Here is a 26,993-nt window from a genome sequence, read left to right on the forward strand (position 1 = left end):
CACCGGAAGTCTTGCTACCTTATATTTGCTGCCTTGACCAAACTACGTAACCGCGTATATTTTTGACGGAAACTGGTGAAGGACAAACTTCACTGAACCACAACAACAATAGCTGAGTTTAGAGGCGGATTGTGTTATTAAAGAAAGACAGCATGGCGGACAATAACAATACTAACGCCACAACAGCGGAGGCGCAAACAAACGCACGGTAAGAAACTCCTTGCGTTTGTACGAGTTGATATGTTTTACTTTAGTTTTGATTGATTTATTAACAGTTTGCTGAATTACAGTACATTTCAAGCACAATGATGAATTCCTGTTCTGTTCTTTGACTATATAGAAGCTAGAAGTGTATTTGTACGTCTCTAAATGTTTTTATGAATTGAACATGGTGGACCCTCTTGTAAACAAGTGTAATGCTAAAGTGGGTCGTCCACTCACAGTTAATAGTCTTTGTATTGAGTTTGTGCTTGAAATGTACTGTAATTCTGCAAACTGTTAATAAATATTTCAATCAATCAATCAAAACAAACTCAATACAAAGACTGTTAAAGGTCCGCTGACATGCCCCGAAATTAATATGGGTGGTACAGCACATCACGTGGTCTGACTGAAAACAGTTTGAAACAGTTTGAAACGGGGCTACGGCGCTAGCAACAAGTGGCTATAGGTCAGGCTAGCGTTTTTGACGGTACATTTAGCGTCATATTGGCTATAAATGTAATTGAAAAAAATTATTTTTTCGCCAGAAATGCTTAGTTTGAATGCAATTGAGGTTGGCGTGGGGTTTTTTAGGGGAACTGCAGCACAAGCGCAAATTTTGGACTGGAGTCCCATGTTCCCCCGGTCGCCAACACCCCTGTCTGCCCGCTCTGAGACCTCTCAGCCCCGCAGCGCGACAGTCGCGACTACGGACGGTCTGCTGTTGTCTGGCCGCTGTGAGAGCAGCGCGACTACTGTTCTTTTCCCCTCTCAGCCGCAGGCTGACATGTACACCCTCGCTCTCACTCTGTAATACCGTAGTTAGTTACCACAACATTGTTCAAGTGAACTATAGTGTGTTTATGTTTGTATTCATTGTAATAATAAATATCGCTATGCCGAGGCATAGTCTTGCGGACGAGATCATGAGCCTCTACGGGGGACTGGGCATGTGTGTACACACACAGCATAGCAACTTATGCTACTATTTTGGTGTCACATTTAGCTTGAATACTGGGTGAAAGTCTCATTCAAAAAATTAATTTTTCGCAACATTGTTCAGGTGAACTGTGTGTTTATGCTTGTTCATTGTAATAATCAATATCGCTATGATTATTTTATTTATCGCCGCGTCGCTCCGCATGACAACATACAGTCTAGCCCGTCTCAGATGCAGGCTGCACACACACGGACGGACGGACGGACGGACGTATAGTCTCTGGTCAGGTCCCCGCATTGAACTGGGCATGTGTGTACGCACACACACACACGGCTATAGTGCATGACAGCGGGGAAGAGAGCTACAGACGCCCGAGGCAGATTCCGTGCCATTGCGTGTGTGTGTGTGTGTGTGTGTGTGTCCGTCCGTCCGTCCGTCCGTGTGTGTGCAGCCTGCATCTGAGACGGGCTAGACTGTATGTTGTCATGCGGAGCGACGCGGCGATAAATAAAATAATCATAGCGATATTGATTATTACAATGAACAAGCATAAACACACAGTTCACCTGAACAATGTTGCGAAAAATTATTTTTTTGAATGAGACTTTCACCCAGTATTCAAGCTAAATGTGACACCAAAATAGTAGCATAAGTTGCTATGCTACCACGGCCACCAAGCCCGGCGAGCCCGCATAGAAGTCGTTGGGGAAAGCTTTCGCCACCCTGACGTCAGAATCATGATAGCATTGTTTGATAGCAGTTATTAGCTCCCGAGGGGCGTGTCAGTTCTCCTTTAAGTGTTAACTGTGAGTGGACGACCCAATTAAGCATTACACTTGTTTACAAGAGGGTCCACCCCAGCTAGCAAGTTATGGCGCGCCGCCTGCGGGAGGCGGTCGCCGCGCGCCGCCGATCGTGTCCTCCGCCGGGCGCGTCGCACGATGTGGCCGCGTCGTTCTTGATCAGCGTGTGCCGTGCGCGCCGACGCGCGTGTAGCCGGCGCCCCGCTTCTCTGCCGCGACTCGAACGTCAGCTACGACGGCAGCAGCAGGACAGCGTGGAGCTGTCTTATGACACCCCCCCCCCCCCCCCCCCATATATCCTCGATCCTCCCCCATGCTCACCTCCCTCCCACATATTTATAGAAACATAATAAAGCAGCAAATGTATACTTAATTTTGTTTCTTTATTAGGAAAAAAAAAGGTTACAATGAAATCATTTAGGCACATAGAAAAAATATGTAAACAACCAAGTTTAGAATACAAGTGGTTGATTTTTATGTCATTTTGCTGAGAATGCACTTTAAGACCACTCTGAGAACCACTGGCTTCTAAAATCTATAAAACACCAACTTTCCTGAAACCACCAGAACATGTTGGATAAGATTGTGTCCACATTTCCACAGTTTTCTGAAAAACCTATGTTTCTATATTAGTGGTTCTCAAATTATGTTATGTCAAGGACCCCAGAAATATTATGAAATTGGCCGCAGACACCTACAGTATCTGAAAATATGTTGTTCCAGGGACTACCCAGAAGCAAAGATGAGTTTAAAAACGTTTGCTCTGAAACAATATATATTCAAAGATTTGCACATTTTCAGGATAAAACTAAATAGCAGACCTACAAGCTCGTAGCGCGGTCCCTGGAACAACATATTTTCAGATTGGAGTAAATCGTTTGAACACCAATGATACAGAAACATCTAGGCTTTTCAGAAAACAGTCATACCATTCAAACACTTTTACCATAATTTTAAAAGCTGTTAGATTGTTGGCAGATTTACAAGCTCACAAGCTTGTAGATTTGCTAATACTAAAATGTGGCCCAAACACAGTGAACGTTTTAACTAAAATCTGCGAGGATTTAGAAGACATTTTGTGGAATCAGTTCAAGTTTAATTTCTATAAAACACCAAGTCTATTCTGTGTGGAGTTAGTTATGTAGGCCCAGTAATGTTGCAATAACAGTTACACAGCAATAAACAGAACACACAATCGAGATTCACCTTTTGAGCAAGAAATCGTGCAGCATACATTCAAGAAATTCAATGAAACCCCTATAGCGGTGGGTTTGAACCCTTTTCATGCCAAAGTTATTCAGCATTTGAGCCACGGACCACCATTTGATGAGCTGCCTGCCGTGCCTGTCCGTTTCCTTCCTTTATGAAGCCTGACTGGTGGTGGCCGCCAGCAGAAGTTCCAAAATGCACCCTGTCCAACGTCTCCGGCTCTCAGACCCCAGGTCCCTGTCACTGAAGTCCAAGATCCCCTGGTTTTAGCCACTTTAACCATTATTTAAAAAGCTGTAAGCTGTTGAAAACGAGTTTGTAGATTTGCTAATTTTGAAACATCGTGAAAATGTGGCACAAATCTGTAAATATATATTATTTTGCAGCAAATGTTTTAACTAAAATCTGTGAGGATTTAGAAGACATCAGTTCTCAAGTGTAAGTGCTTAAGTCTTTAAAACACCAATTCTCTTCTGAGTGGAGTCAGGAGTTTCTGAGCGTAGCAATGTATGTATGTCCCCATGTCTGTATGTCCGAGCACGGAAAGCTGGGTGCGTTCCTTGAGGTCTGGATGTTGCGTATAGTAGAGGGTCAGGGAAACCCGACTGGTGGTAGCCTTTCCAGCAGAGGTTGCATTTGAAGTCGATAGGTCTTCCTCCAGCGAAAGTTCGTCTGAAATCACAGAATTAATTAAATAAATTATTTTCACCTTAATCATAGGCCTACCTACCATCACTTTTAAAAAGCTGTTATCTGTTGAAAAATAGCAGATCTACAAGCTCATAGTGTGGCACAGAGTGCCACAGTACTCATCATAATACACCTCAGTCATTTAAAATCTTATGATGGTAACAATGGTACACAGTTACACATTGTTGGGTGCCAATTTTCTGTCCTTGGTAAAATGAACAATTACCTTAAATTAAAGAACGATGTCTCAGCTCTGTACAGCATGTCACCTTGTCTGTAAAATGAAATCAAATTCAAGTCAAATTTCTTTCAAATGTAACAGCAAACTTGAGGCAAGAGAGCTTGTAGCATGCAACCTTAATTCAGTGGTAGAAATGTTCTTACCGTTTGTACGCCCAACAGATCCAAGTCCTGTGTCTGAAATCACAGTAACAACAAAATGGTAAACATTGTATGTACATAAAAATCAATTTGATGAAAACAGAAGATCTACAAGCACACAATGTGCTGCGAGCTTGTAGACCAGCTATATTCAGCATGCAACCAAGTGTAAAAATCAGGCTTAGAATAAAACAACAAAATGACAAAAATTAAATCAAAATGTGTTGTAATTAGACAAATCTTTATTTGCAATTGTGGCCTAGCAAAGTTCCTTTAGAGGAGACAACAGAGAGAAGAGTAAAAGAAATGGCTCAGAAGAACGTACCTGCATGGCAATGCTCATTTTGGTCACTGCATCTGCACCTATAATAGAATAACAAAAAGTCTGTTTTAAACATTAGCCTACTATGTGATATTTTTTACATTTGCAAGACAGACATTTGACGAAGATTTAGCCTTGCAGACCCCACATACACACAGACCCCATGCTGTATTGATGTGGTACCATAGGAGAAGTTCTAAAACAAAGAATGACAAAAAATGTGATTTACAGCTAAATGCTGTTTATGTAGTCTACACAAGCAACGTATCAAATCTTATCTAATTCGAATAATTGTGTTTAAGGACTTATCAACACAATAAGAAGTTACCTGTTAAAATAGCATGAGTTATACGTTTGCTAATGCTAACCTTATCCCCTCGTCCAAACAATAGATTGCCCAGGTAGCTAGGCTAGCTAGCTAGAGGGAAACATACACAGATAAAGATCGAAACGATTTTAACACGTGCAATTACACTACACACGGTAGATATCGGATATAAAAATACACTGACCTTTCAACTGAATTTCTCCGGAGAAAAACTGTGTAAGAACTAATATAAGCATTTGTTGGAGAGTCTTGTCTTCTGCGACTGCCTCCACCCCCGTACGTCGATTCAACAAAAACAACAACACTGCAATGCATGCCGGGTAAAGCCTCGGCTCCAGGCTTGGTAATAACAACAACAATAATAATAATAATAAATATAACCGCAAGAAGAAGAAGTAGAAGAAGAATCCACTTAATTATATTCAATAGTTAAAAAATTATGTATTTTATACATATAATGCACATCCTTGTCTGAGAGAGAGAGAGAGACGGGCGGGGGAGGCAAGCCTTACGTCAGCGTGAGGAGGGACTGTAAATCGCTGTAAATTCACGATCGCATTAAAAAGTAACTGATCGCGATCGTTTGACGCGCGGACAGCGGGGGGAAGGCCAAGCCAGCCCGGGCGTGCTACGCTGTGAAGGCGACAGCGGGAGGCGGTAGCTAGCGGGGAAATGTTAGCTGGGACCTTGTTCAGTTCATCAAAACATTTAGAGACAGAAGTTAAGCATCAAAATATAATGTGTTTTGGTTTAAGCATCATAACATTGTGTTTCTCTTTTGTCTTCACAGTACTTCAGAAAGCACAACTTCATGTGGAGATGTTGCTCTTTCTCAATGTCCTGCCCTACAGGTCAGTCACAATGTGTATTACTGGGTTTATTCATTTCAATTTGTAATGTTTCAGTTATTTGTAGGTATAGGTAGGTCTATACAGTACAGAGTACACACATAGTTTTAGTTATAACTTATAAATGCTGTTTGCTTTCCATCCAGGTTCTGATATTCAGTGTAGACTGGGGGTCAAAAACTGAAGAGAGATGGACATTGCATTGAACACAAAGAAAGACACTGAAGCACATAATATAATAATAATACAATAATACAATAATGTTTTATTGTATTCTATTTTTGCCCTGTGAAGCACTTTGAGCTACATTTATGTATGAAAGGTGCTATACAAATAAAGTTTATTATTATTATTATAACATTCCATGGTTTTCAGGCCATTGGCACCTGTTCCCATCGTTCTCATATCTATTGGACTGGGGGGGGAACTGTTTTTTGCAATGGCTGCAGAAACTTTGTTTCAAGATAAAACATTGAATAACATCATTCCATTTATATTTTATAGAAATGCTTGCCACCTGGATATGACTATCACGTGTGCTCCGTTGAGGTGACGCAGAAAGAATTTGACCATCCTGCACTTAGCGCTACCATACGTCTCGCATTGAAGACCGAAGAAGAAGCAAAAGAGTGGTTTCTGAAGACACGCTGCACCCCTGTGACATGGAGGGTCACCACCAAAAAAGCATGTTCAGGAAAAAAGGTTATCTATAAGGTAATAAACCATTATGACTACACAACTAATTACAGCTGAGAAACACAACAATTTACACATACATTATTGTGGTACAATCAACAATGTGTTTGATATAATGTAATGTATGTATATGTTTCAGATGGTCTACAGATGTCAGCACCATGTGACAGTGAAATCAGACACAGCGAATAACAGAAGGACATCAAAAAACACTGACTGTCCCGCTAAAATGACGTTGACCGTCAAGCATGTCACTGGAGGAGACAGAAGAAAGTCAGAGTGAGTTTTATTTCAAATAAGTGCCGTCATTCGAATGAAACTATTCCACAAATTTTCAGGATAACATATTTTGTGTCGTTTGTCTGACGTATTTTGTTTTGTGCGGTTTGTCTCAGGAGTAAGGACCCACACATGCCACAGTTTCCAACTGTGATAACTCTCCAGAACGACCACAACCATGACATATATTCAGCTGCCACTATGAAACACAGAGACGTTGGACAAAAGGCCATTGAGACTTTAACCAAACTCTTTGAAATCGGCCACAATCCACCTTCTGCCCTGTCAGTCCTCCAAAGTGACCTTCAAGCAAAGTACGGTGACAAATATGTATATATTGCTGCTGACCGAGCCACCTGCCCTGACCTTAAGTTCTGCTACAGGTAAGCATGACTTTTAGAATATTTGTATTACTGCCTATAAACTTTCAACTGCCTATAAACTTTTAATTAGGAATATACTAAACATTGTTGTAAAGTTGTTTCTGTTTAATAAAATTGTGTTTGGGGGAACTTATCTCAAGCCCTTGTTTCGACCCGATTTACTTATATTCATCCTTTTCCTTGATAATTCAAGGTTTCATAGTCATACAATTATAATATTTAAAGTAAATTCCTTGCCGCACCTGGTTACATTGTTGGTGGGCATGGTCTTAGGGCCGATTCATACTCCTATTTTAGAGCCGAATAAAAGTCGGTTTGGCGCTGTAGAGCCTACAATGTGACATCATTTGAGGTTCGGGGGGGGCGGGTACCGTCCTAAAGTCGTCTCTTCGGCGGTGCTACTGAAAATTTCTGACGAGCCGAAATAATTTCGGCACTACAGCGGTAAAATAGGAGTATGAATCGACCCTTACTCTTGGCCAGAGGAACAGGTGGGCGTGAGGGAGCGCACGGCCATCTGGTATGCGAAAAACCAACCCTTAACGCACCCCTCACCAACCTTAATCCGGTCATTTTAACGCACCCCTCACCAACCTTAATCCGGTCATTTTAACGCACCCCTCACCAACCTTAATCCAGTCGGACCAATGCTATGTCTAACCAAAGTATGCCTCCCATAAAAATGTCACAATTGTTGCATTGTTTCATACTATGCTGATGAAGGCTTAACTAAACGTGTCTGTGATTTTCCTGTTTGTCTGTGCTGCACATAGATAGATACCTAAGATAGATTCTTTATTTTTGTGTCATGCACCCAAGGCGACCAGCCCACATGGACTTATAGGACACACCATACAAAACAGTCTGCCTTTTTCCCCACGTTTTGCATAAAAAGTCTGCTAAAGCAAAAATACCTTTCCTAAAGCAAAATTCCAGTTTTTCGTAGTCCAGTAACCAGAACAAGTTAACACAGATGGTTGTCATTTTACAAAATAATACATGTCTTAATTCTTCATATAATGGGCAGTAAAACAAAAAAAATATTTCATTTTCAATTTCTTTCAAATCACACACTAGACAGACTCTGTCCTCCTCAGGAGTACCAATGAATCTACCCGTTTCTAAAGCTAATGGTAAGGACCCAGAATGCAGCTGTGCACAAAAAGATCTCTGACTTTTGGATATATTTTGTGTAACATAAGGTTCAGGGCCATAATTATTTTTAATTTGTACCATAAATCAACAGCCCAACTCTCCTTATACCCAAGGAACATATAGTTCTGTATTTCATGAATATTACAGCATAGTCTGTTTAAATAAATGATGAATTATTCATAAAAAATAAAGACTTTACTTCATTGGCCCAGGGGTAACCATTAGAAATGTCCCAGTTAAAAATATTTTTGGTTAGTCTGTCATCGGACATATTAACAAGTCCATTCCAAAATCTCAACATCTCACCTTTGTGTCTGATATTTACGGGCATCCATCCCATATCGCCGCTAATAGCCAAGATAGGCGTGAGCTTATGAAGTCCAAGAAATGACCGTATGGCTCTATTTTGAATTGTGTTACAACTTTCATTGTCCGGAAAACCCCATACACCGGAGGCATAGTCCGAAACAGGGCATACACAAGACTGATATAATTGTGTATATGTATAGTCCTTACAGTCCTTACAGTCCTTACCTTATTCAGTACTGACCCCAGGGCTCTACCAGCTGAATCAGAAAGAACCTGCACAATTAATTAACCTGCGCAATTAATTAAGCTCATAGCACGCCACCGAGTGGCGCGCGCTTACGAGCTTGTAGGTCTGCTATTTTTTTTTAAAAGTGAAAATGTGTAGCAAATCTTTGAATATATGTATTTTGTATTTATTTATTCAGCACAGTATAAAAACAACACGGTGAACATATAAATATAAGAAGGGTAAAGTGCTAGGCTGAGGCAAAAAAGCCCAAGGGGCTTATACGAGGCCTCTACCTATGTAAAACACAATGAAACATTGTACAAGAGATATAGAATATTTAGAAAACATGATTGCGGCATATAAAACAAGAACAAAACTACAAAACAACAAGAACATGATTAGAATGACTGGTTATCTACATGATTAGAGAAAAGAAGAGATGATACAAAGAAATATAATTAAGTGATCTGATCAATTAAGTGGGTCCTATAAACGTATGTTTTTGTTGAATTTGATGAGATTCTTTCACGGCGAACATTTCAACTCAAACCTTTGCTTCTGCTGGTCCCTGGAAAAACATATTTTCAGATGGGAGTCGGCGGCCAATTACATATCATTTTTGAGGTCCTTGACATGAAATATTGAGAACCACTGATACAGAAACATGAGGTATTTCAGAAAACTGTCGGGATTTAGAAGACATTTTTAAAAATTCGACGCCTAAATGGGTTAATAAGGTCTATATAAAATAAATGATTGTCCTCTCTTTGGATAGTTCCGGTGCTGTATACGTTGCAGAAGACACATCCATTCAATCAGAATGTTGCCTCATAGCATGTGTGATCATACGTAGCTATTTGGCCAGAGAGATGCACCAGATTATTTTAGTCTAGCAACACTGTCGTACTATGGCGGATGAATGAGGCTGACGTCAAAATAAAAATAAAACGTTCGCTCTGAAAGAATATATACTCAAAGATTTGTGCCACATTTTCACGATTTAAAAAAAATAGCAGACCTACAAGCTCGTAGCGCGCCACTCGGTGGCGCGCTATGAGCTTGTAGATCAGCTATTTTTCAATGGGTAAAGTATAACATAATGCTTAGTTAAAACACCAAAAGGGGTTCCCGTCCAGAATGGGTTAAAAGTACCAGAAGTTCTGGCTATTCCTTTGTTACGGTGTGCACCCGGTAAACTGCATTGCTTGTTTTTCACGTCCAGTATGCACGCCAGTCACCTCCTGTCTCACTTAACTGCCTTCGAATAATCGATTAGCAAAAACCCTAATCGGTCAGATCCTTTACTTTAGCCACAAGGAAACAAGCTATGGTGATTCTATCTTCTCCCGATGAAACCATGTCATGGGAGCTCTGTCTCTCTCTCGCTGAATGTGTGTGGACCGGGGCCGGATGGCTGATTGATCCTGTATAGTCCATTTCTTTATTGTCTTTCTTTTGCAGTTTGTATAAAAAGTTGTTTAAGAAAGAAAGAAATGAGAGGAGGAGAGGTCTGGCTGCAAGCCTGCAGGAATACACCGGAGAGCAGGGTGAGGTTATTTATTGCTGGTTATATATCTGCATTCTGCACGCATATGCCGTTTTAACCTCCGATCGATCTACTGAACAGTGTGCTTCTTTCTTCTATTCTCACTCTACCTCTGTCCACTCTACAATAATTTTACCCACACTCACTTTTCTACGCCTGTAAACATGTGACAATAAAGCTGATAAAGGTGATTGTTTGAGGTACATCTCATAAAATGCCATTTCTCTTTTGTTTTCATGAGTGTGTTCAGATGGCTCCAGCACACATGACGAGCATGAGGGGGATTATTACCCATTAGAAGAACCCAACACAGGTGTGTCATTTCCCAGTGGGGATTGAACCGGTTTTCAGTTTTCTTTTTTTGTGTCGGTAACATGGGGAAGTCAAGAGACCTGTCCTGGCGTCCTCCCAGAATTAGGAAGAGTTATTCTGTGCATATACTGTACGCTATCGCTATGACTTGACTATAGCCTAGGGAGGCATACCATTTCCGGGTTTATGATCCAGTCAGGAGCGGATCGTAACGTACCGTACCTCATCAACACATGTTGTAGTCATCAGGCCAGAACAACTAAACCGGAATAAGTATTACCCGAAATTCTCCACTTCCATCATAATTCTACAGAGGCTGCCTGTGGAAGGTGCAGTTTGTTCCACGCTGTCGGCCCGTAGAAGCAAAAAGCTGCTTTCCCGTATTTTTCAGTTGCCATTTTTTTAGGCAGGCCAGCAGTGGAAGACCTTAGGGGGCGGTTTGGGACATATTTAGGCAGACGGTCATGTAGGTAGGAAGGTGCGAGACCACTGAGAGCTTATAAACGAGTAAAAGCTCAAACTGGAGTAATATGTTCTCTCATGATCTCATCTTAGTTTTAGTTAAAACTGGCTGCTGCATTTTGGACAAGTTGTAATCTGTCAGTTGTTTTCTTAGGCAGTCCAGAAAAAAGTGCATTGCAGTAATCAAGCCGAGAAAAAGCAAAGGCGTGGATTAGCGTTTTTGCATCGACAAATAGACAATTAGGCTCTGATTCGTGCAATATTTCGAAGGTGAAAAAAGGCAATCTTGGTAACATGATTAATGTGTGAATTAAAATTCAATTCAGAATCAATAATGACCAAAACAAATACCTGCTAAGAAATCTGCTAATAAAGAGCAGATCTTACTAGCTTGTAGATCTGCAATTTAAAGAAAATATAGGGGAAAAGATATGAAATGAATAGAGGACAATTTCTTTACTGTATGTGCATACCTGACAATAGAAATAATTAATACATTTTTCTTTGTTTAAGGCACATTGTCTGCAGAAGAGGATGAAGTCCAGTTGATGGAAGTATTTGAAGACATCAGAAATAAGCTGAGAGACGACCCGACGAGCTTCCGCGCTCCTGTCAGGTCGTTTGTGGAAAACTATAAAAAGGGAAAATGTGCCGCGATTTCACCAAGAAGCTACACGACAACGCAGAGGGGACGTCCTTGTAGCTGTACCTGCCACCAGAATGGGGTCCAAGAAGCTAGGGTGCGGGGGAAGGCCGCTCTCGGGGGGAGAAGCGGCCGAGCGGCTGGACGACCTTCGAGGGACTCGAGAACAGACCATCCTTACAAGACGGTTCAGAGAACTACTCAAACAGGAGATCATCAACGATGAGGAAAAGAAAAACATGTGGATTGGAATCCGGAACCGGATCCAAACATTGAGGAGCCGGGGCATCGGTTCCATGATACTGGTGATTCTCAAATGTTTTCGTTTCAAGGACCACCATAACTCCTGACAGTGTACCTCCGGGTTCCTTTTGTGTACTTACCCTTACAGAACTGTAAGGGTCCATTAGTAACCCAGACTCAGTGAACCACAACCATACAATTATATGTATGCTAAAACATATGAGTCTTCAAGGGAACCGTTAAGGAATCGTTAAGAGCGAATTCTTAAGGAACCGGAATCATTAAAATCCTAAAAGTTTCCTAACAGATTCCAACTCTATAAAAAGATTGTTTAAAGGAATATACCTAATATACATTTGCTGCCACAATGGTAACCGGAAGAGTAGGCACCGCATTGTTACATTTATTTTCATAATGTAAAACAATTAAATACTAAATGTACTATGGTCTGAACTCTGTCTGAACTAATGTGAAGTATACATGATTCGAACAAGCTTGATTCAACTTGAACATTTGATATTAAAGGTTATAACTTTAAACCGTTCTCAAAGAGCACCTCCGGATGTTTGCAATTTGAAACTTGTCCCAAAGTCGTGTAAACTTCCCCTTTTTTCATTTCCCCATACTGTAGGCCTACATGTTTCCCCTTTAAAAAAAAATATTTATATGATTCCCTGATTTGTATTTATTTATAGAAGTGAATATTTGTACGTCTTTAAATGTTCTGGTGAATTGAGAATGGTGTAGGCCTAACCTGTAAACAAGTCTTTGTGCTTTTCATGGTGTCATCCACACAAAGTTACCCAGTTGGGGTATTGAAATGTACCCATTCTACATACTGTGAAATACAAATGTCAATCAATACATTTCTGCTGGTAATAATGGCATAAACAAGGTTGAAGGGTAATTTGTCTTTTTAGATTTATTTTTTTAGTAATGTGAGAAACCCTGGAACTTTGGGAAGGCTTATAGGACTACGCCTTTTCGTTACACTTTATTTGTTAATGTCTGTCTTTATTGAGAGGATGAGGCAATTACTTTCCATAATGTGACTCACTGACTCCAAACTGCACCCTGGCCTAGACACTAGTAGACAGTGGTGTAACTGTAATATGAGCCAAGCTTAGTTCCTCTTTTTTTTAGTAGCCTATGCTTCTCTGTGTACTATGTTTTTGTATGGACGTGGTGTTGGGTGCCTGCAAATATGCACACATGGCATCAACGCATGGTGTTGTGTGCAGGCGCCCTACACTCTGTCTTTCGTTTTCTTTTCTTTTATCCCCCTGTTCCCCTCACTGTATATATACTTTTTTTCCCTTTTCGCTTCCTATATGATGAATTCCTGTTCTGTTCTTTAACTACATAGAAGTGTCTATTTGTTTGTCTCTAAATGTTTTGATGAATTGAACAATGTGGACCCTGTTGTAAACAAGTGTAAGGCTTAATTGGGTCGTCCACTCACAGTTAACAGTCTTTGTATTGAGTTTGTGCTTGAAATGTACTGTAATTCTGCAAACTGTTAATAAAGATTTCAATCAATCAATCAATCAAACTCTCGAGAAACCGTGTACATTTTGACGGAAACCCGCAGAGGACAAACTTCACTGAACCACAACATTGGCGAGTTTTAATTGTAAGACTTTAGAGACGGATTGTATTATTAAAGATAAAGACAGCATGGTGGTCACAAAGTGTGAGTTGTGTCAAGGACACGTGAAAACAGAGGAACTGGACACGTTAAAGGTGAGGATTTGTGTTAATGAGCGATCAACTGATTTTATTTGCTACGTACTGTACTGTGAAGTGTGAACTAGATTGAAATGAATCGGGGTTAAATAAATAGCTATTTAGTAGCTAGCTTTGTTATTGATTTAACTGCTTGCAAATTACAACATGGTACACTATAGCCTGCGCCCTGCGGCCCGTTTCACAAAACTTGGATTAGAGATTAAACCGGGATTTAACATTATCCTGGTTTAATATCCTGGATCAGCGATTAACCGGTTTCATGAAAACTGGTTAATCTTGCCAGATTTTTGCAAGAAGTTTGCCAGTTAACCTGGATGTGTTGAGGCTTGATTCAGTTTCATGAAAGTAATGCCACACTAGTTACCATGGAAACTAATACTGTGGATTTAGCCTATTCGGGAGAGGGCACATATCCCTACGCTCATTCTGTAGCTCCGAGATGAAATGAGCGTCAAAAACCAATGATTTTTGCCACACTTACCGGTATTCAATTATTATGGGTTTATGTTGCCTTGTTTTAATCGGTCTGCATTAAAGGACTCATCTAAGCACTATATACAAAATCAAAGAACCAAAGTGTATAGGCTGCACAACCTCATGACAGCTTGTGAGCTTGTAGATCAGCTGCTTTTATATGTTCCCCCAGAATAGCAAACCTATTCGAAGAAGAATTATTATATTATATTGTGAAGGTGAAAACATTACTAAATATTACCTTTACTCTTTGTTTTACAACATTTTACCAGCGTAACATTTCACCCACTATTGAACACTATTGAAACTATATGACCCACGGTTCACCAGTTTGGCCCCTGTCAGGGCAACAACCCCCTTCCCCAAAGGTAGCTCCCTCAGAGGAGGGAGTTATGGCCAAATATCACGATGCTACAATATCATTATGCTTACAATATTAAGATTTCTGTTACATTTATTATGACAATTTTATTCAGGAATTATGTTAGGTTTAGGCATACTGAGTTTAGGAATACATACGGTTTATTTTACTGAGGTTATTTAATTAATTTAGGATTACGAATAGCTTCAGGCATAGTTTAACTGCAGGTTATGCTGACCGTTCTGATGTCACCGGATTTGACCCGCTGGGGCAAGCATATACTTTTGGGCAAACATTCTTGTATGACTGAACACTGAGTCAATGTTGTTCTCGTTGACAGAAACTGTTTCCAGAGGCCTACAGCCTGGTTGTTTGCTCATTCCAGTCCTGTGGAGAGCATGGAGACGGAAATGCAGCACATTTTAAAGCTGCCCTCAAGTTGAAACTCTCCACCGAGGAGGAAATCCAGAAGTGGCTTGTGGACTTCCAGGCATCCTGCAATCCAAAACATATCCGATTTACGGGCCTACGTTTTCTAATAGAGGGTCCAAGTCTTCTAATAAATACAGAGTAAGGCACTTTATGATGCATCATTTAAAAGTTGCAAGTTGCTATCAGTATAATAGCCAAATTAGTAACTATTTTTAGCGCTCGGTTGTTGCAGTGGTAAAAGTGCCTGGCCACCACTGCAGAGATTGGGTTCGAATCCACTGTGGTGCCTCTGGCTTTGTCGAGTGTCTACGAATACATTTTGTCACTGACACGCATTCCTACAGAATGGGGACCTGTCAGCAGGGAGTGTTGGGTGGGAGGAGTAGGACAGAATACAATACAATACATCTACAATACATCATCCTGTTGGGCGTTCCTCATTGGCATTGAGCCAGTATTACAGTCATGTAGTCATATATATTCTACCATTTTCATTCAAAAATACTAAAGACGACACTCGTGTGGCAAAGTAGCATTAATTTGCAAACAAACAAGTTTAAATATGGAGATAGGGAGAGGAGGGATGATTATATGTGATCTGTCACTAACATGGTTGATTTGACCATATCATCTGTCAGGTGGAAAAACTCATAATATTATGTCCAAAACTTAACTTTTCAGGGTTCAAGCAATCTGAGAATCCCATCGTCAAATAACAGTCTGTCTTGAGAGACTAGGGTTCAAGTAACAAATGGCAAAAATTGCAGATCGCCTAACTCAAAACGCGTCACTTCGCGCCCGGTTTCGAGCTTGTAGATCTGATACTTTTGACAATTTTGTGTGACGCTGTAGCAGCTGTAGTGTGATCATTTGTAATTGTAGGGTATGCATTAGGTTACGAAAAACGCAAAAAGTTATAATATGGAGATAATTTGTATGTGAACAACGTTAGTTAGCCTACATACAGTCTAGAGCTGTTTGTTTGCAATAGTAAAGTCTGCCAGCATAATTATAGACATTCAGATGGCCCAGAATCTAGCTGGGGAAGATCTCGAATCATCAGGAAGTTTGTTCATGAAAATTCCAAATTTGCTACATTTACTTGATGCAAAACAACTGACATTGTCAGCATTAAACTTCGATATGATTTGTAATTTCTATTACAGTCCATTTGATATATTTTTGCCCATGATCTGTGGCTGACGTTTAGGTGGATTTAAGATGTGTCAGCATCATACTCGCTGGACTGGCACATACAGCAAACGGACAAAGAACACATTCTGCCGTGCCACTATGTATCTTATATTGAAGACGGCGTGGTCGGAATCAGAAAGGTGTTTTAGTTTGCAAGCAAGAACAGAAAGTCAAGGTTGGCCAATCAAATCACGCATTACATTCAGCATTGACATGTATTATTATGTAGAATTGGACTGATACTACTTTTTTTAAATTCACTCAATATCACAAGTTTTATTGCCACGATTTTAAAATCGAATCGTGATTTTCATTTTATCAGATTTATCAGAAAAAAAGTAACTTCGCAATAAATGGCAAAATGGAATCGCAATATAAATAAGAATCGCAATATAAATCGAATTGGAACCCTATACAACTATCGATCATCTTTGATTATTATCGATTGCTTTGTAGATTAATCGCATACCGGTAATCGAGATGCATTTGAATCTATTGTTTATATATCAAAGAGCAGATCTTACTAGCTTGTAGATCTGCAATTTAAAGAAAAATATATGAATAGAGGAGAATTCCTTTACTGCAAGGTTCCCCAACAGGCGGCCCCCGGGCCATTTGTGGCCCACGAGGCGCCCCCTTGTGGCCCCTGGAAGGGCTAATGAAAGTTACAGGCATAGACATAATTATATATTTTGGCTCTGGAGCGTTTGTGCTCAAGGGAGGGCAAAGAATTCCCCAGATTCCTTTGCTGAGCCCCGCGGAAGCATGAGCGTGCGTCACAGAGCGCATGTTTGGGTCTGTAACATAAGTCCCGGAAAAGACGCGCTGTGATTGGCCAGTAATCACTTGAGTGGTACCCTAGGCCTAGTGGCATGAGGCCCTTGAGGATTTTTCTTTTTGGGGAACCCTGCTTTACTGCATAATAATTCAGATTGTCATGTACATTTCTTTGTTTAAGGCACATCGTCTGCAGAAGAGGTCGAAGCCCAGTTGATGGAAATATTCGAAGACATCAGAAATAAGCTGAGAGACGACCCCGTGAGCTTCCGCGCTCCCGTCAGGTCGTTTGTGGAAACCTATAAAAGGCTACGGACGGACCGGCAACGCTTTGGTTTCTTCACAGACGCCGTTTCCCAAATGTGTCAATTTGGGAAACAAACCCCCAAACCTCAAATTGACGTCACATTGTAGGCTCTACAGCGCCGAACCGACTTTTATTCGCCTCTAAAATAGGAGTATCAATCGGCCCTAAGAAGCTGGGGGGGGGACGGGGGAAGGCCGCTGTAGGCCGAGCGGCTGGACGACCTTCGAGGGCCTCGAGGAGAGACCATCCTTACAAGACGGTTCAGAAAAGCGACATTGAGGAATCGAACCAGGCTTTATATCTGCTATATAATTGCAATACCGGTGGTTCTCAAACATTGACCTAGGAACGATTCTATAAATGTCTTCTAAATCCTGACAGCTTTCTGTCGTTCAGTCAAAAAATAGCAGACCTACAAGCTTGTGGATCTGCTATTTTTCAATAGCTAAAGCATAACAATGCTTACACCAAAAGGGGTTCCCGCCCAAAATGGGTTAATTTCAAAGACCACCATAACTCTTGAGAGTGTACAAATGAAACCAAATGGACCGTTGGGGGTCCAATTGGTTCCATTTGTGTACTCCGAGTTACAGAACTGTAAGGGTCCATAAGTAACCCAGAGGGTGCATCGGCCTCACTTTGAGAACCACTATATGTATGCTAAAATATGACTCGTTTAAGGGAACTATAGTGTTAAGTAATTGGACCGTTAAGAGGGAATTGTGAAGAATCCTAACAGATTCAAAATATCTGAAGCTTGTTTAAAGGAATACACCACAGTTCCTGACAACAATGATGTGGTGTGATGTGAGAAACCCTTTGAAGGGCTTATAGGGGGACCTCACCTTTTCTTTACATTCCATAACATGTTTATTACTTATATTTATTCGTTTTCTTTGTGATGGTCTTGATAAGGAGGAAAAGCCCATTACTAGTTGGAAATGAGCTTTCCATAATGTGACTCCACACTTCCCCCTAGTGGTGTAACATCTGTACTTAGTTACTTGGAAGTGACCTAAGTTTGGCATTATATTCTGACATTTTATTTTGTAGATGAAGATACATGTTTGAAAGAGATTTAAGTTGAAATATGTTAGAATTTTGATACTTGTATCTATGATAATGATTCAGCCCATGTTCCAAAACATACATTTTGGAGAAGAAGAAAAAGTTACCAATATGATTGAGTTGCCCACAATGTTTAGGTGTTCACTCTTGTATTGGCCCAAATGCCCATACCTATTTACTTCAATTTTGCAGTTTGCAGGACATTGTCCCTTGGAGGAATATACTGAAAGAGGTATTTTGTAAATGTATAAAGTTTTTTCTTAAATCTTTGTAAATGTATTTACAGTGCACAAATTAAAACATTGGATAAAGGAGAGAGAGAGAGAGAGAGAGACAAAAAACATGTAGCATGTTTTCAGTTTTCAGAATCATATCCATGTAAATGAGCCAGAGTTAGTCAGAACTTCAGAAGCTAATTTGTCATCTGTAGACCCTGAGCAGGCTGGTTAAAGTGGTATAACTATTAAAAAAAAACAGACATCAATATAATCCCACAATCTCATCAAAGGGGGTGGGGGGGGGGGGGCACACTAGACTCCGCAGTGTCTCAGCCAGTGTGAGCCTCCTAATTCCCAGCAGAGCCCAGCGGTCACTTCCACGGAATGGGTAGCTGAGCCTGAGAGAGAGGTGAGAGATTCACACAATTAGTAATGTCATCACATTAAGGCATACTAGGAGTGCCTTACCGGGTGCCGCACGCCAGCCTGTCTCTCGGGAGAGTCTCTGAGACAGGACGTGAGCCTTTTAACCTGCATGCCTGGGTGTGTGGACGCGCAGCAGGTGGCTCGTTAAGGTAGACGAGGAGACGACGGGCTGGGATGTACCTTCCTTCCTGCGCGGTCGAACGCGTCGTGCGACTCGTGCTAATAATTAAATAGGTTGATGCGGTAATTAAGTTGTCCGTCTCTGTTCCCTGGAGCGTCCCTTCCTTGGAAGGTTTTTCTCTTTTTTGATGTCTATGCCTGCTAACTAGACGTGCACCTCCTACGGGTCACACACACACACACACACACACACACACACACACACACACACACACACACAGGAGCCGAAGCACCCGCTGGCAAAATAATAAGCCAATAATAATAAGTTGCGGGGCGGGTGGGCACCTTAAAATATATAGGCTACTCTAAGGTTGGCACCCACTGTCGTTATAAGAAAACCTTCTGCCCTGTGTATAGGCTATATATAGCTGGCCATAATACTTGTCTGTGACCGACAAATATGGGTCCTGACCTAGCTCTGGTCCATAGCTCTAATGCGTTTCATGGCAGAATCGTAGAAGCAGAAGGCTATGGACCAGAGCTAGACCTGACCCAGTGTTTGGGAACCAGCTGCATTAGACCATGGACCTCGCTGTATATATATAGTATCATCAGTAGCTAGCCTATTAACTTAATTCTGAGAGCGTAGAAATTGATTTGTATGGTCTCAAAGTTACAAACACGGGTCCATTTGGTTCATAACTCCATCATTTTAGTGTATGACAATTAATGGTTCTCAGAGTGGGGTCTGGGGTCCTTGAAAGGAGTTCCAGGGGGTCCCCATACCATACGTAACCCCTATATATACATAGCCTATTTAAACATAGAAGATTAAAACCAGCTCATGACGCCTTGAGATGATCTGCTATTTTCAAACTATTTTTTTTAAATCTTGTATGGGGGTCCCCTGGCACAACATATTCTCAGAAGGGGGGGGGGGGGGTGTCCACACAGTCAAATAGCCTACACAGCCTATTATTATTTGGGGGTCAAGATTCACTGCTTTACATTGCTGGCCATTCACAATGTCCGAATAGGTAGCTTCTTTTGCCAATTAATATTCATACAAACATTTGTTATTGATTTTTTTATTTGGATATTGCAACTTGTACAGAAATAATGCGACCTACATTAATATCTTACGCAGAAATAATATTAGGGTAAGGGTTTGTCTATAAGTTTACTTTTTGTATTCTTATACTGTAGCGCCTAAATCCCTATATTAGGTGCGCTATATACTGGCTGCTGACGGTTGAGGATGAAGTTTAGACGCAAAAATCCTATACTTTGAATGCAAATAACATAAATAACAAACAGTCAAACGTGGTGAATGTCTGCACAGTCAGAAAACAGTTTGCCTACACCTGCTGCAATTCATTAGGGACAGGGTTAAATACCCTCCCTGTAACTATGGCAACCTATAGGCCTTGATTGACAAACTGGCATTGCCCTGTAGTGAGTGACATCACAGAGATGATAAGGAGGCTCTTATACACACCAGCCCCCAATTGCTACTGGTGCTGGCTGCCTGCTGCTGTCGTGCTGTCGTGCTTGACGTCCCGCGGTGGCACCCCTGCAGCTCCGGGTGCACCGTGCACGGTGATCAATCGCTTCAGATAACAGCAGCAAGAAGTTTGTAGACCAAATGTAACGCCCAAGTCCCTATACTTGGGTGATACTGGACTGGTTGCAGAGGAAGTTCAGACATGTGCGCCTCCAGAAACTGATGTCCAAACGTTCACCGAGTTTATATTAGATGATATTTATTCTGCTCAAAGTCCTATACTCGCACACAGGATACATGTCATCAGAACACAGTCTAAAAACACCTGCGCCTGATCAGGGCCAGGATTAAATACCCTCCCTGGCTGTAACCATGGCAACCTGAACTTGATTGACAAATGACAATGAAAACTTAAACAATGTGGTGGCTCAAATGGCTCTTACACTTACAATTCCTCACCACAAGGTGGGAGAATGTCCTCATATCTAAAAATGTTGATGCGTGCCAGAACTGCTGAGACTGAGACAGACTACTGTGATTTGGAGTTGGAAAGATAAGATAGTAGCCTAAGTTAGGCTGCCTAACTGTTGAATTATTTAACTTCAGTCTATTCTTTCAACCTTTGCACTAAATTTCCACTATAAATGTGGTGTTTTCTCCTTTTCTGTCAAGTGCCAAAAGTGCCAAAAGTTCCAAAATTATCTTCTTTCTTATTTTCCATGGTGTGTGTAAACAAACATAGTTATCTCTGTGTGTGTGTGTGTGTGTGTGTGCGCGCGCGCGCGTGCGTGCGTGTGAAAAAATACATTAATTCATGTGGGGATCAACAACATACACACAGCAAGTGGCCTACACAATTCTAGGCCTACATTCATTAAAACAATTATAATAAATAAGAACAAGCCCAAACAAAGTCGCTTATAATAAGCATAGCCTACTTGGCACAACAAACACTGAGCCCCCACAATGCTGTGTTGTTATTGTATAGTAGGCTAAACGTCCCAAATGTTCTTGTGGGTTTTTTTAGCAGATTGAAACATCACAACATATTTCGTGTGAGTCACACACGTCTGTCCGCTGACATGCACACCCACCACCACCGTTCACGTCACGCGCGTACCTGTCAAACAAACCTCAAAGCCCCGCCCATAGTAAAGGGGAGGGGTGGTGGTGGGGGGGGGGACGCACCATAATAAGAGGAGCTGTCAACATTCACTCAGCATTCTGCACTTTACACTGCAATAGCAACCAGCAAAAAGACATTTGGAAAAGTTTAACTGCGGGCCTAGATATCTAAGAAGACGTCTCATGTCAAACAGACACACGTTATAACTGTGTCATTTATTTACTTCAGTGTGTTTTTAAAGCTATAAACACCAGGCTATATATATTATATATATATATATATATACACACATTCAGAACCAGAGCAGACGCAGAGCCGATCCGTCGCGTTAATCCGGTGGGTGTTAAGATCCATGGAAGTGGCCGCCGCAGCGGGGACGGGGCTGTGCCAGGACCATCAGGACGGCTTCAGAGGCAGCGTGATCAGCCCCTCATACAGGCGGCTCAACGACTCCATGACGGAGCTGTTGGCCATCGGGGAGAAGACCGGGGATTTCTGCGCGGTTTACCTGGACCCAGCAGCGGGGGGACACGACCACCACCACCACAACAACAACATCTGTCAACAGCAGCAGCAGCAACCGCTGGCCGCGGCAGAGGCGCACCAACACCAGCAGCACCACCAGCACCACCAGCAGCAGTCGTTCGCGGTGACGGCGTACAATCTGCAGAACAACAACTACAAGAACTACGCGTTTATGAACGAGCTGGAGTCCAGCCAGTGCAGCAACAACAACAACAATAGCAGCAATAACTTTAAAGAGGAGCAACAGTACGGGCTGGGGTATCCGGAGCTGCACGAGAGCCGGGCGGTGGACTCCGTGTTCAGCCCAGAAGTTCTGGAGAGCCGCTACCGCTCCTCCGCTGCGGCCGAGAGAGACGAGTCTTCGCAGGAGGAGGGCGTCAGGAAGATGGAGGGCGGCGGAGGGTTCGACATGCGCTCCTACCTCCAGTACCAGTCCGGCCCGTGCGGCGGCGGCGGCAGCCTGGGCAACCTCTCCTCCTCCGCCGCCTCCTCCACGTGCTCCAGCCCGCCCGGGACGCCCGAGCCCTCGTCGGGCACGACCTCGGCCAACAGGTCGCCCTCCTCGTCCTCGCAGCACCACCACGCCGGCGGCGGCGGCAAGCATCACCACATGTCGTCCGGCAAGAAGAAGCGGCTGGACAAGGACAGCGACGAGTACAAGATGCGGCGGGAGCGGAACAACCTGGCGGTGCGGAAGAGCCGCGATAAAGCCAAGGTGAGGAACATGGAGACGCAGCACAAGGTTCTGGAGCTGGCCGCGGAGAACGACCGGCTGCAGAAGCGCGTGGAGCAGCTGAGCAGGGAGCTGACCACCCTGAGGAACTTACTGTCCGCCACCGGCCAGTGTTAGGCAGAGAACCGCTTCGTTGACCGGGCGTCGATTCATCGATTCCTCGGTTCATTGAATTCTCTTTTGATTGACTTGACTTGGATTGACCACTTAAAAATAATAACTTTATCTCTGTTTACCGCATTATTATGGGTTCATAAAAAAGTGGACAGTGTATAGGCTATCTCATCATGGACTATTTGCCCCAAAACATAGCATAGGCCTAGTCTATCTTGTATAGATCTGCTATTTTGAGGGCAAGGATTCAAGTGGACAATTTTTTGGGAAGAAAATGGAAGACACGAGCTGCCACTATCAGTTTACAAGGACACTTTGAAACGAGTGAAGACTTGATATGAATGACTTTTTATTGTATGTCACCTTTTTATTGTAATTTGTATGAATGCAGTATTTCCCCGTGCAGCTTTGACACACATAAGAGTGATTTCCCCCCCTTTTTTGTACATTTTTTCCTCCTTATCTGGAGCAATGGTCGTGCAAAGGAAGAGTTGCACTGCGGTGAAATGATGCAACTCATTGTAACAGTATTGGCAATGAATGCAATAGTCTAATTATTTAATATTCCCAAGTTGAAATGTTTAAATTGCATTTGATATTTTATTGAATTAAACAAATTTATACTTTGTATATTATGAAATTGAGTGTTTTTTTCCCCCCCCCCGTATTTTTTTGGTATCCTTTGGGAAGCGTTTTTTTTTTGCAGACACACAGACAGACAGCAGGGCTGGTGCATGCTTGTTTAAATGCTTGCCTCAGGTCTACCATGTAGGCACATGATTAAATATAGATGTTAAAAAAGAATAGTTTTCACTTTCTATTTGACACTATTCTTCACGCCAAACTATCATTTCAGACACACATTTCAGTCTGGGTGACGTGTGGACGATTTAGTTAAATAAACCAGCCAACCCCCCCCCCCCCCCCCCCCCCCCAGTTGCAGTGTAATAATAATAAGAATGCCACAGGGATAGGCTTCTATGTGGGGGTGTATAGTGTATATTTCATCAGTGCAGACAAAACTAATAGTTCTGCACAAATTATTGATTGTGACTGTGTGTGAGCACTCAGCAGCCGCTGTGTTTGTTTTACAAATATTGACAATGCCCCCCCCCCCATATCCTCAGAATAGGACAGCTTATCTATTGGCTTGAACAGCATGACTGGAACGTTATTCATATAGCCTATGCTGTGACACGCTGTCAGGAAGAAAGCTCTTATCGAGCTAAATGAACGCCTTACTTCATCATACTGCAGTGTCACACAACAGTATAGCAAACATAACAGATCTGTATATAAGCTCAAATGCCATGCGACAGATCAGCTATTCTTTTTTGCCATTTGTGAATTTTATAATCCTGAACAGTTTTGGACATGTGAGGGTTTCCAACGATATGCAAACATATCAGTAAGTTATTACCGTTATCTATACATTATAAGATGGTATGATGCTATAGATATATAAAGAAAATCACTGTCTTTTTCTTCGGGTATAGATTCACTTCAAAGGCTCTTCAGTCTCCACACACAAACAGAAAGTCATGCTTTTATATTGCTGATGTTTTCATATAGTTTTGACCATATCCTGTAACTCGGGGGGGGGGGGGGGGGGGGGGGGGGGGGGGGCATTCCATTGTGGTTTAAATACAGTTTAATCCAGTTAATGTGAAATGCTGAAAGCATGCAGGGGTCATCACCACTCACCAGACAGCTATAGCTCTGAAAGACCATAACAGGTCTGTAACTCTTGAGTCTGAGAGTGTTCAAAAAGGAACCAAATGGACCCTTATTGGATATCCCTATTTACTATAGGACTCCTAATGTACCGTGTCATAGTAAATACAGACAGACAGACAGACAGACAGACAGACATCCAGGCAGGCACATATTGTTAGCTTTATCTTTAGCACACTCAGCCCTGTCAGCAAACAGACATGCGGGAGGGTCCACTGGTCCAGAAACAGAAAGGGGTTCAAGGTCGCAGAGAAATTAATCAGCAACTAACTCCACGCGTGTGCCTGACCTGCAGGCTGACATACACAGGGCCTCTATAGCCAGAGGTGACAGCCACTTCAACACTATTTCAGCAAGTGGAGGAAGCACTGGACTTAAAGTGCCACTATTATGTTTGTTTTACCACTCCAAAACTCCAAAAATGTTCATTTTTCGGGAAATTAATAATATACATTTAGAAGGAAACAAAGAGAACCTTGTGTTTCTGAAACAATGCAACAACACTGCCTCATCAAAGTTGGTGTTGCAGTGTGACTTTAGATATAGTCGATTACTTGCATGAGAAGGAGAGAGGTGGTGGAGTTAGCTGCTTTAGCAGACAGTTTGAGGGTTCCAATGGAGTTAAGAGGTTTTGCCCAAAGCGCTTTTTAATACTTACTCATTGGTTCATTTTTTTAACCAACAGACAGACATAACGGTTGTTCAATAGCACTGATTTATGGAGATAAAGAAAACTAAACCTCATGAATGGAGTTAGGTGGTTTCCTCCCGACAGTGACGAATACAATCTGTATATTAGACTATATATGTTAATACAATAACTTACAATCTGTAATTCTGTATGGTAGACTATATGTTAAAGATGGAGTGCCACCCTAAAACATGATCATGAGGTATTATTATAATATAAGGAGGAAGAACTTTTTCCAAAAAGTGTACAGTATTTGTTAAAATCATGCTTTTAAGTGGACACGCACACCAGTTCATTAAGTATGCCTAGCTTGCCTGCATGATGGGTAGTGATCCACCTGAACTGAAGCCACAGCACCCACAGCTGTAGTTGTATGATAAAGGGGGAGGGGTTAGGGGAGGGGCTGATAGTGTGATGTCACTATATTACTGTTTATTTCATTGGCCTGTTTGACTGTCAAGGGTTCAGCCTCCAGGAAGAAACCCTAAATACAAAGTTAATACACCATTGCACATAAAAACTACTCCAGGGTGTCTAATGAAGTACTGTCACATCAGACACGTGAAAAACTGGAAAAATACAAAAATCACTTTAATACAATAACTTACAATCTGTATGTTAATACAATATCACTTATACAGTCTGTATGGTAGAGTATGTTATACAATATAACTTATACTTAAGTTATAATACTAATTTGGTCTCCCTGAGCCATTTAGATTGTGTCAAAGAAGGTCATGTCTCACCTAGACAGGATCTGACACGAATTTTGACCTGATGGACAAGATTCAATTCATCCCCTGAGCAAGCAGGCAGGCTCTATTAGTTCAATGCATGGTAAAAGAAATGTCAACACAGGAAACCGGGTTTAAACCCATTTTGGGAGGGAACCCCTTTTGGTATTGAAAAATAGCAGATCTACAAGCTCATAGCGCGCCACCGAGTGGCGCGCTACGAGCTTGTAGATCTGCTATTTTTGAAAAATCGAAGAACGACTGACATAGAAGCATAGCTTTTTCAGAAAACTGTCAGGATGTAGAAGACATTTTTAGAATCTGATCTCAGGTCAGAATGGGTTAAATGTGGGGTAGAAGAGGAAAGTTACATAACTTTACGTACAGCAATACCATTGTTTTACTTCGGTCAAAGCACAAAATAATCTGCTTAACAATATACTTAAAATAGCAAAAGGTAGTGTCCATTATGTGGAAAATGCCCTGTTTCAGAATCATAATGGATTATAATTATTGATCATTAACCACTTTTAATATTTTACTGTACATATCTGATCAAAGCTCACAACGCGTCGCAATGCGAGGTGTTTAGAGTTTGTAGATATTAGATATTTCCGAAACAATTTGGATGTTTTGTGATTTTATTTTAATGATCTAAATCTGCAAAGTAACTCAAATATCTATAGTGGAATAAAAAAATAAAGTGCAGTATTTGCCTCTGATAGTG

At 41.6% G+C, this 26,993-nt stretch overlaps 2 protein-coding genes and 1 long non-coding RNA gene across 4 annotated transcripts; 2 read left to right on the top strand and 1 right to left on the bottom strand.

The window, feature by feature from the left end:
- Nucleotides 1-86: 86 nt before the first annotated feature.
- On the top strand, nucleotides 87-17,375 carry LOC308315265 (uncharacterized protein). Of its 2 annotated transcripts, none has more exons than XM_080763151.1 (9): nucleotides 87-208; nucleotides 5,665-5,725; nucleotides 6,227-6,436; nucleotides 6,558-6,697; nucleotides 6,814-7,080; nucleotides 10,235-10,320; nucleotides 10,570-10,632; nucleotides 11,607-13,722; nucleotides 17,148-17,375. In XM_080763151.1, exons 1-8 carry the CDS (start codon nucleotides 153-155, stop codon nucleotides 11,960-11,962), a joined length of 1,239 nt encoding a protein of 412 aa, XP_080619277.1. In that variant the 5' UTR covers nucleotides 87-152; the 3' UTR covers nucleotides 11,963-13,722; nucleotides 17,148-17,375. The 2 variants fall into 2 exon arrangements, with proteins under 2 accessions (XP_080619277.1, XP_080619276.1); XM_080763150.1 differs by lacking the exon at nucleotides 17,148-17,375 and adding an exon at nucleotides 14,904-15,054.
- On the bottom strand, nucleotides 2,984-4,587 carry LOC308316361. The gene is made up of 4 exons (XR_013964155.1): nucleotides 4,550-4,587; nucleotides 4,228-4,260; nucleotides 4,070-4,117; nucleotides 2,984-3,825 (listed from the first exon to the last, which is right to left on the bottom strand). It is a non-coding gene; the product is annotated as an uncharacterized lncRNA (long non-coding RNA).
- A 4,469-nt stretch (nucleotides 17,376-21,844) lies between the features above and the next one.
- On the top strand, nucleotides 21,845-23,737 carry cebpb (CCAAT enhancer binding protein beta). The gene has a single exon (XM_080763616.1). The coding sequence runs from the start codon at nucleotides 22,088-22,090 to the stop codon at nucleotides 23,108-23,110; it is 1,023 nt and encodes a 340-aa protein (XP_080619742.1). The 5' UTR covers nucleotides 21,845-22,087; the 3' UTR covers nucleotides 23,111-23,737.
- Nucleotides 23,738-26,993: the final 3,256 nt, after the last annotated feature.

This window comes from Protomyctophum bolini (genome assembly GCF_963924005.1).
Source record: "Protomyctophum bolini genome assembly, chromosome: 5".
Taxonomy (NCBI): domain Eukaryota; kingdom Metazoa; phylum Chordata; class Actinopteri; order Myctophiformes; family Myctophidae; genus Protomyctophum; species Protomyctophum bolini.